The sequence below is a fragment of the Bufo bufo genome, chromosome 7, assembly GCF_905171765.1.
Source record: "Bufo bufo chromosome 7, aBufBuf1.1, whole genome shotgun sequence".
Classification (NCBI taxonomy): Eukaryota; Metazoa; Chordata; class Amphibia; order Anura; family Bufonidae; genus Bufo; species Bufo bufo.
Window position 1 is genome coordinate 82,409,303 of NC_053395.1, and position 13,057 is coordinate 82,422,359.

At 40.7% G+C, this 13,057-nt stretch overlaps 1 protein-coding gene across 1 annotated transcript in view; it reads left to right on the plus strand.

The window, feature by feature from the left end:
• GSG1L (GSG1 like) overlaps positions 1-13,057 on the plus strand; it is a 513,438-nt gene that overhangs the window by 386,603 nt on the left and 113,778 nt on the right. Inside the window, exon 3 of the mRNA XM_040441458.1 lies at positions 9,839-9,991. Within this exon, the coding sequence (XP_040297392.1) occupies positions 9,839-9,991 (153 nt within the window). The remainder of the gene's footprint in view (positions 1-9,838; positions 9,992-13,057) is intronic.

Consider the following 13,057-nt stretch of genomic DNA (forward strand, 5'->3'; position numbering starts at 1 on the left):
CCTGACCACAGATCCCGACATTGGAAACATACTAATAATTGTTTTATTTTGCTACAGCATAGTGCAGGTATCAAGTGCCACCACCTGAAAAGTTCAGCACCAGCCCCACTTCCTTCTTTGCCCATTTGTTCCCAGAATAAGGAGGAAGAAATCGGTTTCTCTGTTCATCAAATGGTCCATGAGGGAAAGCTTAGAGACAGGAGTTTGAAACTGTGTGACTTTGCAGGCAGCAGGTAAACTGGGGGCTCTTGGTCTGTCTGTTGCTGTTAATGATGCTATCAGATGGGAGGCTGTAGCTGGTGGTCCTACTGTATGATTATAGACATGGCTTGGCAAGGTGATGGTGAGGAAAAGGGGGAAATAGACCAGGGTTATAGTTAATACTCCACTGTATAAAAGTAGACGACTACATCAATGTGCACCTCTGAATTTGTCACTTGACATTTAGGCCAGTCTCAGGCAAACATATTATGTATTGCATATGAGTGTCCAGGGATCTATGATGTTGTGAGTTCAGGCAAGACCAAGACATTCAACTGTAATACAGACCCATAAGGCCGTTTTTAGACGAGCAAGTGTCGCAGCACAACATCCGTCCTGAACTTCCAGCACTAGCCTTACATGGAATAAAATTTAATGGCTAGCTGAATTTAATGGTGTTAACAAATGGTGCCATTTTCAAACACACCTGCACAACACACATAGTTCTTTGTTTTCACAGGAGAAAGGTCATGAAAACAAAAAACATTTTCCAAATTATACCAAATCTTGAAATAAGTTATATTGAAGAAATATATATCCCATGTTTTTAAATCAATTCTATTCAAGAGAACATTGTGAGCGCTGGATATCCTTAGTGTATCATTTGAGTTGGTACCAATTTCCAATCACTTCCTGGAATCTTGAGTGCCGGAATTATAGAATAGGCCATTAATATCTATATACCAAGAAAACCTCTTTAGTGCGAACAGCTCTGTAATACAGTGTCTGATAGAACATGATGCTAGTAGTTTTAATATAAAACCTGAGAGAAAATAATCCCCTGTATCAGAGACATGTGAAGGTACAGTATAGATATAAAACTATAAGTGCCAAATTACTGCTCCTTACAGCTCAGATATTGTACGGAGTAATACGCCTGTGGGTATGAGACCTAAGTAGGAATATCAGTCTAGTTTTGTGACCTTTTAGTTTACAGAGGATTGCTTATATTGGATACACTGTAAGCAATTCCTGCTGTGAGATGTATTAGGTCAGGAATGGCCAACCTGCGGCTCTCCAGCTGTTGCAAAACTACAACTCCCAGCATGCCTAGACTGCCTACAACTATCAGCCTACAGCAGGGCGTGGTAGGAGTTGTAGTTTTACAACAGCTGGAGAGCCGCAGGTTGGCCAGCCCTGTATTAGGTCTTGTACATGTTTTCAGCCTGTGGATATAAATAAGGAATATTCCTACTAACTACAAAAAAATCTTGAAAAAGTGAAAAACATAAAGACATAAAGTACAGGAAACTGCCATAACATTTCATTATCAAATGATTAAAGGTTTTGTCCCACCATAAGAACTTATCACCAGTCGCAGAATAGGTAATTAGGTATGACCATCACCAGATCATTTGTGCTGGATTGGAAGAGGATCAAAGGGAATATATCATCATATAATGATCTATTGTATAAATCAATTTTTTATGGGGAACATATTCATTTAGAATTTTGGCAGATTTTTTTTAAAATGTACCCTGTCATTTTCTACCATATTTTTCACCCTATAAGACACACCGGCCCATAAGATGCACCTAGGTTTTAGAGGAGGACAACAAGAAAAAAGTATTTTTCATTAGACCTTAGGTCAGACCACCATCCAGACCCCCAATGTTAATAAGACCACAATAAGACCTCAGATAAGAGCCCCAAAATAAATAAGACCACCCCATTCAGACCTCAGATCAGCCGCCATTCCTCTTATTATAAGCCCCCATGTCTCTCATCAGCCCCATGTCTCTCATCAGCCCCATATCTCATCAGCCCCCATGCCTCTAATCCGCCCCCATGCCTCTCATCCGCCCCCATGCCTCATATCACATAAAATAAAATAAAACACTTACCTCTCCTGTTCCGGACACTGCTGCTCCTCACCGCCAGTGATCTTCTTCCTCCTGCCGTCGGCTGTGGACCACAGCATGAGGTCAAAGAGCGCCCTCAGGCTGTGCGCAGCCAAGGACCAGGAAGCGGTGAGTACAGAGCCCGGTCCTCCTTTATGAGCGCTTCCATAATGGGGACTTTGGGGGTAAAAAATGCATCTTATGGGGTGGAAAATATGGTATAATTAAAAAAAAATTCTACAATCTTGCAGTCATGTTATTATCTTCACAGACAGAAATACAATGAAAGATAAAACCTCTGTATAGATAACACAGGATCCAACATTCACAAAAGATGATAGTCACAGCTTTTGTATTCCCCCTCCCTGCACAATGACCTCTGCTCATGTAACAGAGCATGTCTAGAATCCCCTCCCATAGAAGTCACTGAGTCCCCTTCAAACTATTGAGGTTATGGCTCATGTGGCTGCTGTAAATAATATCTCTAAATGCAACAGCAGCTCAGGCAAGATGGCTGAATAAATAATAGTGTTCAGAAAATTTCATTAAAAAGTCTCAAATCATAAAATAAAAACAGATGAGGAAAAAAGCATATATGTAACTATCTGATTTTACTTGGCAGAAAACATATACAGTCATGGCCAAAAGTTTTGAGAATGACATAAATATTGGAAATTGGAAAAGTTGCTGCTTAAGTTTTTATAATAGCAATTTGCATATACTCCAGAATGTTATGAAGAGTGATCAGACGAATTGCATAGTCCTTCTTTGCCATGAAAATTAACTTAATCCCAAAAAAACCTTTCCACTGCATTTCATTGCTGTCATTAAAGGACCTGCTGAGATCATTTCAGTAATCGTCTTGTTAACTCAGGTGAGAATGTTGACGAGCACAAGGCTGGAGATCATTATGTCAGGCTGATTGGGTTAAAATGGCAGACTTGACATGTTAAAAGGAGGGTGATGCTTTAAATCATTGTTCTTCCATTGTTAACCATGGTGACCTGCAAAGAAACGCGTGCAGCCATCATTGCATTGCATAAAAATCGCTTCACAGGCAAGGATATTGTGGCTACTAAGATTGCACCTCAATCAACAATTTATAGGATCATCAAGAAATTCAAGGAAAGAGGTTCAATTCTTGTTAAGAAGGCTTCAGGGCGTCCAAGAAAGTCCAGCAAGCGCCAGGATCGTCTCCTTAAGAGGATTCAGCTGCGGGATCGGAGTGCCACCAGTGCAGAGCTTGCTCAGGAATGGCAGCAGGCAGGTGTGAGCGCATCTGCACGCACAGTGAGGCAAAGACTTTTGGAAGATGGCCTGGTGTCAAGAAGGCCAGCAAAGAAGCCACTTCTCTTCAAAAAAAACATCAGGGACAGATTGATCTTCTGCAGAAAGTATGGTGAATGGACTGCTGAGGACTGGGGAAAAGTCATATTCTCTGATGAAGCCTCTTTCCGATTGTTTGGGGCATCTGGAAAAAGGCTTGTCCGGAGAAGAAAAGGTGAGCGCTACCATCAGTCCTGTGTCATGCCAACAGTAAAGCATCCTGAGACCATTCATGTGTGGGGTTGCTTCTCATCCAAGGGAGTGGGCTCACTCACAATTTTGCCTAAAAACACAGCCATGAATAAAGAATGGTACCAAAAGACCTCCAACAGCAACTTCTTCCAACAATCCAACAACAGTTTGGTGAAGAACAATGCATTTTCCAGCACGATGGAGCACCGTGCCATAAGGCAAAAGTGATAACTAAGTGGCTCGGGGAGCAAAACGTTGACATTTTGGGTCCATGGCCTGGAAACTCCCCAGATCTTAATCCCATTGAGAACTTGTGGTCAATCCTCAAGAGGCGGGTGGACAAACAAAAACCCACTAATTCTGACAAACTCCAAGAAGTGATTATGAAAGAATGGGTTGCTATCAGTCAGGAATTGGCCCAGAAGTTGATTGAGAGCATGCCCAGTCCAATTGCAGAGGTCCTGAAAAAGAAGGGCCAACACTGCAAATACTGACTTTGCATAAATGTCATGTAATTGTCGATAAGCCTTTGAAACGTATGAAGTGCGTGTAATTATATTTCACTACATCACAGAAACAACTGAAACAAAGATCTAAAATCAGTTTAGCAGCAAACTTTGTGAAAACTAATATTTGTGTCATTCTCAAAATTTTTGGCCACGACTGTAGGTTATACATTCCCTTAAAACATTTAAGTATTGTTTTATATCACATTTGTGACTTTTTGCATTTGATAACACCTTTAGCATGATGTAACATATATTAAAATATTTAGTGTTCAGTTATTTCAGTACTGAATGCAAACACTATACAATCCCATTATTTAGTTTCAGACTTTAGCTTCCTGAAGGAAGGGGCAGGAGTGAAAACTTGAAGTGGCTACAGTAAATGCATGTGAATTGTCTTTCATACATTTTTATTAAAGTTGATAAACTGAAAAAGAACTAAATGAGTTGAATTTTACCGTTCAGTGTACAGCGCATCAGATAAGATGTCAATGTTTATAACCTCACAGTATACATTGTAATGTTATTACCTATCTGTTAATTTTTTTTAAAAAATGGCACAAAATATAAAAAATTAAGTGTTGCTTAGTGGATCCTGTCAATTGTTTGTGTATTTTTTCTTTTTCAGTATTTCTTCTCAAGCAATTAAACTATTGTTCTGGTTCTGTGCACAAAACCTTATCTTTTATATTCAATAGCATTGGCATTCCAGAAGCAGCATTACATTCTGTGACAGGAAGCATTCTGTCTTCAGGGAATTCTTTGATATGGTAAAAAGCAGAAAATGAAGGTCTTGGAGTAGAACACCAATTTAAGTTGATAAAAACCATATATTCATACATTACAGGTGGTTTGGCTGGGATAGATATCAAAAGTTCAGCATTCTCTACAGTTCATTATGGATTACTGAAATAAACATGACCAGGACAATTGAACCAGTTTTCGAGGATTATCTATTGTCTATGCGTTACTGAAAATAATTACTTCATAAGGCCATTGCAACCAAGATTTCTCCCCAGGGGTGATTTATGTTTATTAGTCATGTACTCATTTTTCTGGCCTATTATCCTTACTGGGTAAAATATTCAATTTCATCAGCACTTTCCATCCAGTGTTGAGGAATACTTTACACAGTAACAGTATGGTGCCATATAAATGATGATACTGGGATAATATGTTAAAAATATGTAAATTAATTCCCATTAACCTTAGGGATTAAGTGGGGAACCATTGGGATAAAACTAGTGGCATTACTGCAGTAGGTGTGGCAGTGGGCCTGTAGAAGCGCATAGTCGCAAAACGGCCGTTGCCTGTATCACATCTCTTGTATCTTCATGTACCTGATGCTTTTACTGTGGTGAGTGATGCAGTTTTTTCCTCTATCCTTGGAGAGATGGACTATGCCTTTATGCTGAGCACCACCGTTTGTATACGGCCCCTCTTGTCCAGGAGTACAACACGATAGAATCCCAACCAGGTAGTGCCGACATTTTTTCTAAATATATAGCAGTGTGACATCCTAAGTTGGCAATGAGGTTTTGGTGCATCGTGCCTGTAAAAGGGTTGGAAATCAGCCTTCCACCTCTTCCAAATTAAACTGTATTCTTTGCAGTGACTGTTGCAATGGGTTACCATTTAATCCTATTGCACGTGGCAAGTGGCATGCATGCTTCCTGTACAGTGTGAGACTGGAAATCAAAGAGTTAGCTGGTTGCTGCAGCTGAGACAGATCCAGTGTTATTCCTACAGAAACTGGCAGAGGTGGTTGCTACTAGAAGGAAGAGTACAACATCTCAGGAAATTGCTAGGGCACTAGAAACCACATCATGTAGAGGGTTTGGAGTGAGAGCTCAGGGGTAAAAATAAGAGGCCTAGTCTGTGCATCCTGACAACAGCCTGGTTGGTGACAAAAATCAGCCTGTAGGCAATTTTGTGTGAGAGACTGTGTGCAATACTGCATGTACAGTAAGCCCCTGAGCAGCCAGAGAAGAGGATTGGAGTGGTAGTGGCCCTGAAGATGATGTGTCACGGTGTACAACTTCAGGTCACCACTCCATGGTGCCTGTGCTTCCTTTGTGGCACTCCCTGTAGCTAGGGAACTTGGCTGATGTTAGTTTTGGGGTTCTCCATATAGGTGCAAGTCAGGGCTTGAAATGGAAAGCCAATGGCCAGCGTGTGATGTTAGGAGTCAGTAAACAGGCCAGATTGAATTTAACAAAAGTCTCCCTTTACTGTGCACCAAATAGGTGTTGTAGTACATCCAGCAATTATCTGTAAATAGTGCAAATTCCACCCACATGTCCAAGCATGAGCTAAGCAAGAAGATGGAAACAATGATTCTCAGATTACTCTCCCTTGCTACAGTCTCTAATATTGAGAGCTCTGGGTAGCAACCATAATCTGTTACAATGTCCACAATTCGCACAGCGGTGTGGAGTTCCATTAATACAATTGGCCAAATTGTACCTGATGTGTGCAGGGTGTTTGAACTCATTATCCCTCCACTGCAGCAGGGTCTGAGAATGCTGTGCACTGATCACCTTGCTGACTAAAATGGTGTAGATTTTGAATAATCTGAGGTGCATAGGATGTTTTAACTTGTTTCCCCCAAAGCAGCAGCAAAGTATGTAATAATTCACGCTGAGACTCATTCTCTGGCCATAAAAATTCTACAATTCTTCTCTCTCTCTCTGATGTTAGTGGAGAACACATTAGGATCTGTTAGTCTCTGAAAGCATTGATGTTGCTAAGCTCCAGAGTGCTGGCCAGGTCAAGATAACTCTGGCCATGCCTGTCTCAAGCTGGAACATAATGAGTGTGTCACATTATATAGCAATGTATAACATAACATTACTGTACAGTAACAAACAATTGCATATACCTCTGACCACTGGGGTACTGCATATGTTGTGAGATACTGCAATGGATAAGTGTGTGTGCATGGTGGTTGTGAAATGAGATGCTGCAACCTAGCTGTGGCAGTTAGAGATTGTACAGATTGTGCAATACTGGACAGTCTGTAACAGGCTGACTAGTAATCATCTTTGTCTGTTTCCACTTAAAGAGCGTGTATACTAATTTATTCTGCTGAAAAGCCGGAGCCATAACTGCGAGATCATAATCACTAACTCCACGTGTGTCAAGTAAACACAACTTTGTCAAAGTTACAACTGTCTCCTCCTGACTCCTTTCACCAGTCTAGTATAGGGAACCACAGATGCAGGTGAAACTCGAAAAATTCGAATATCGTGCAAAAGTCCATTTATTTCAGTAATGCAAATTAAAAGGAATTGCATTAATGCAGCTTAAAATTCGAATTTTGTGAAAAGGTTCAATATTCTAGGCTCAAAGTGTCACACTCTAGTCAGCTAATTAATCCATACCCCCTGAGCAAAGGGTACCTCAAAATTGTGACTTTGGGGTTTCATAAACTGTAAGCCATAATCATCCAAATTATAACAAATAAAGGTTTGAAATATCTCGCTTTGCATGCAATGAGTCTATCTCATATGTTAGTTTCACCTTTTAAGTTGCATTACTGAAATAAATGAACTTTGCACGATATTCTAATTTTTGGAGTTTCACCTGTACAGTACCACTCAGGACCAAAAAGATCCTCCACTTTTCTGTAAAAGGACCCAGTTATTATGAGAAGCCTACAACCAACCCCTCATATGCCAATTCCTAGGGGATCTGTTAAAAAAATATTGAATGCCTATGACAGTGGTTTATATAAAAGGGGGCTCATAAAAATTGCAATCCTTCTATTTTTTAGCGCCTTGTTTGCTGACAATGTAGTACTCAGGTTCTTACCATGCAACAGCAGAGAAGATGATGCCAGCTAGTGGTGGTCCTTTCTCCCAATGGTCCCAGAGCAGCTACATGGCCTGTCTCTATGGCATGTATGCTTTTTGCCTGTAGGGATAGACTGCCGCTCAACATTCATATAATGAGGAACAGGAATCCAGTAGATGATGAATTTTTACTTTTCCAGCACTGCCTGCTCTAGAGCTACTGTAAGGGCCACTAAAGGTGTCCAGCAGCTTAATGCTGAATGTGTATATCAGTCAGGTTGGGTAAGAAAGACAACTGAACTATAAAACCAATGACAACCTTATAGCTATATGACCAATAACCTCCAGAAAAATTGTGCAAGAACTTTCCTGACTTCTACAAGAAAGACTCTGACAGGAATCATGTTTCTGCCTTTACTGCTAGAACAACTGGACATTTTGTCTTTGCTAAGTGTATAGAGCTTGTCAGAAAAATGGAAAACTGAAAGAAAAAATGTTACAATTGGGAGACATCATTATAATTAAAATGAGCTGAGCCTGCCTGGTGTATCGAATTTACTAAAGATTATAATAAAAGTTACATTATGACTTATGACATGAATGTGTTCTGAAAAATCGGGACAGTAACTGGTGGCCAAAACAATTTTCATGAGGCCGATAATTTATTCATATGGAAAGTTTAATGCCTTTGAAGAATCAATTATGTAATAATTTCATATGATTCTGATGTAATACTGATATACTGTATCCTCTAAATGTACCCTGTGGGAATAGAAATAATGGGTGGTTATCATTGTTCTACCCTCATTTTCTTAGGTGGGATCTCAGAGCCCCAACATGTGCACTAGAAAAGTGACACATTACACCTCTAATCTAGACCACTTCCTTGCTGCGTAGATTTCAATTTCCTGCACACAGAACTCCCAAGGATGCTTCAAAATTATTAAGGGGCATGCTCATCTCCTGTACCTCCCCTTCATCACCTCTGCTGTTCTGATGCTGGTCCAGTACCCACTGCTCTTCACGTCTTGGTCCTTGCTCAACATATTGGAAACATTTTAAAAATGTGTCATATATCTATATATTCCACTGGAAACTGGAATATATAAAGATAATGTATATTAAGAAATATAAGATATATTAACAATTTAAAGGATATTCCAGGTTTTTAATACTGATGGCCTATGTTAAGGATAGGCCATCAATATTAGATCGACCAGGGTCCAACTCTTTGCACCCCTGCCAATCAGCTGTAGCTCTGGCACAGGAAGTCGGTGGACAGAGCTGTTAACTGCAGTGCTTCTTCCATTCATTTCAAAGACCATTAATACTAAGGCCTCGTTCACACAAGCGTGAAGGATTAGGTCCGGATGTGTTCACCGTGCGTTCAGGGAAACTCGCACCATTTTGTAAGAAGTTCAGTCAATTCTGTCTGTGATTGCGTTCAGTTGATCAGTTTTTCACTTGCTTGCGGATGCGATGCGTTTTTCACTGAAGCCCCATTCACTTCTATGGGGCCAGGGCTCCGTGAAAAACGCAGAATATAGAACATGCTGCGTTTTTCACGCAATGCGGAACTGATGCGTGAAAAAAAATGCTCATGTACACAGATCGATTGGAATGAATGGGTCAGGAATCAGTGCGGGTGCTATGCGTTCACGTCACGCATTGCGCGGAAAACTTGCTCGTGTTAAAGGGGCCTAAAAACCCGGAATGCACCTTTAATTGGCACAGAATACTGGACCAATTCATAGTAAAATAAAATGTGTACAATGGTGGACAATAACTTTAAAGTTTCACAAACCACATATGAAGCATCTTACCTACTTTGTCAAATTTTTGATTAATTTAGTTAATTTTTTTGAATAAAATGTAAAGCCCATTACTTCATCTCTCCTGTTGCTGTTCTGTGTTTCAGGTGTGCTCTGGCTGTCCGTGGTGTCTGAAGTGCTGTTCATTTTACTGTTAGTCGTTGGATTCAGCCTTATGTGCCTAGAATTCTTTCAGTCAAATAACGTTGTGGATGGTCTGAAGTTGAATGCTTTTTCTGCTGTCTTCACTGTCTTGTCAGGTAACATAAAACTCTATTTTTTTAAAAGTAAAAGAGAAAATGTCATATGCTTAAAATAACTTAAACATTCATGTGAGCTGTATACTGTACATTCACATTTACAACCATCAACAATAACATTAAAACCAACTGACTAACATTGTGAAATTCCCCCTCATGCCAGTAAAACATCTCTGACCCATCGAGACATGAATGCCTCTGAAAGGGAGCTGTGTTGACTGGCATGTTAGCAGTAGATTTTTTAAGTCCTGTAGGCTGCAAGGTGAGGATCCGATGGTATGGATGTTTTTTTGCAGCACATCCCAAAGATGCTTAATCTAGTTAATTTAGGTGATCTGGAGGTCAAGTAAAACACCATGAACTCTTTATTAAGTTCCTCAGCCATCCCTAAACAAGGGGAGTACTAAGTCTGTAATAATTATAAGGTAGGTTGTACATGTCAGAGTAAAATCTAATGAATGCTAGGACCAAGGTTTCCCAGCAAAACATTGCCCAGAGCATCACACTGCCTCCGCTGGCTTGCCTTCTTCCCCTAGTGCATCTTGGGGCCATCTCTTGCCCAGATAAGTATCACATACACACATGACTGTCGACAGGATGTAAAAAAAAAAAGGTGATTCATCAGATCCGACTGCCTTCTTCTATTGCACCACGGTACAGTTCTGAAGCTCACATGTCTATTTTTGAGTGCTTTGGTGGTAGAGTCAGAAATCAGCATGGACACTATGACTGGTCTGAAGCTACACAGCAAGCTGTGATGCACCGAGGTGGTCATTAATCATTTAAGGTTGTTTTTACAGTACGTCAGTTTTAAGTCTGGCTTTGCTTTGTGTGCCTGCACCAAATTTATGAACTGGTGCACCTTAATAATATATCTGGCATGAGTGCAATGTGGTTTACCCTTTTAGGTGTTAAGGCAGACATAGAAACATAGAATGTGTCGGCAGATAAGAACCATTTGGCCCATCTAGTCTGCCCAATATATCTGAATACTATGGATAGCCCCTGGCCCTATCTTATATGAAGGATAGCCATATGCCTATCCCATGCACGCTTAAACCCCTTCACTGTATTTGCAGCTACCACTTCTGCAGGAAGGCTATTCCATGCATCCACTACTCTCTCAGTAAAGTAATACTTCCTTATATTACTTTTAAACCTTTGCCCCTCTAATTTAAAACTGTGTCCTCTTGTGGTAGTTTTTCTTCTTTTAACTATGCTCTCCTCCTTTACCGAGTTGATTCCCTTTATGTATTTAAAAGTTTCTATCATATCCCCTCTGTCTCTTCTTTCTTCCAAGCTATACATGTTAAGGTCCTTTAACCTTTCCTGGTAAGTTTTATCCTGCAATCCATGTACTAGTTTAGTAGCTCTTCTCTGAACTCTCTCTAGAGTATCTATATCCTTCTGGAGATATGGCCTCCAGTACTGCGCACAATACTCCAAGTGAGGTCTCACCAGTGTTCTGTACAGCGGCATAAGCACTTCACTCTTTCTACTGCTTATACCTCTCCCTATACATCCAAGCATTCTGCTGGCATTTCGTGCTGCCCTATTACATTGTCTTCCCACCTTTAAGTCTTCTGAAATAATTACTCCTAAATCCCTTTCCTCAGATACTGAGGTCAATACTGTGTCGAATATTCTATATTCTGCCCTTGGGTTTTTACGCCCTAGGTGCATTATCTTGCACTTATCCTCATTAAATTTCAGTTGCCAGAGTTCTGACCATTCTTCTAGTTTTCCTAAATCCTTTTCCATTTGGCGTTTCCCTCCAGGAACATCAACACTGTTACATATCTTTGTGTCATCAGCAAAAAGACAAACCTTACCATCGAGGCCTTTTGCAATATCACTTATGAAGATATTAAACAAAATTGGTCCCAGTACAGATCCCTGTGGAACCCCACTGGTAACATGACCTTGTTTTGAATGTTCTCCATTGACTACAACCCTCTGTTGTCTGTCACTCAGCCACTGCCTAATCCACTCAACAATATGGGAGTCCATGCTCAATGACTGCAGTTTATTGATAAGTCTTCTATGTGGGACAGTGTCAAAAGCCTTACTAAAATCTAGATATGCGATGTCTACTGCACCTCCACCGTCTATTATTTTAGTCACCCAGTCAAAAAAATCTATAAGATTTGTTTGACATGATCTCCCTGAAGTAAACCCATGTTGTTTTTCATCAGACCAGGGAGTTGCCTGGCGTGGGTTGCAATTTTTTGTGACTTTTGCAAAAGTTGCACATAGTAAATGAGCTATAATCCAGGTCTAATCTCACTTTTAGCTCTTAAACATAGAACACTATGGATCACCACTATGGATCATCGAGGATCACCAAATGTCACAAAAACTGTTAGAAAATTGGGCTTAGGAGGCACACCAAATGCACATGTTAGAGTGCAAGCCACAGTATTAATACACAAATATATGCAAAAAGCAAAAAGAAATACTGCATACAAGGCTGCACCTCTTGTTATAAAAATATATAATTTATTAGAAAACACAAAGCCAAAAGGATAAAATCATTGTATACAATTTAGGCTACTTTCACACTAGCGTTCGGAGCGGATCCGTCTGATGTTTCATCAGACGGATCCGCTCCGATAATGCAGACGTTCGCATCCGTTCAGAACGGATGCGTCTGCATTAAAACGTAGAAAATTTTCTAAGTGTGAAAGTTGTCTGAGCGGATCCGTTCAGACTTTACATTGAAAGTCAATGGGGAACGGATCCGCTTGAAGATTGAGCCATATTGTGTCATCTTCAAGCGGATCCGTCCCCATTGACTTACATTGTAAGTCTGGACGGATCCGCTCGCCTCCGCACGGCCAGGCGGACACCCGAACGCTGCGAGCAGCGTTCAGGTGTCCGCTCACTGAGCGAAGCGGAGGCTGAACGCTGGCAGGCGGATGCATTCTCAGTGGATCCGCCTCCACTGAGAATGCATTGGGGCCAGACGGATGCGTTCGGGGCCGCTCGTGAGCCCCTTCAAACGGTGCGCACGAGCGGACACCCGAACGCTAGTGTGAAAGTAGCCTTACAACACTGTGTGTGGAC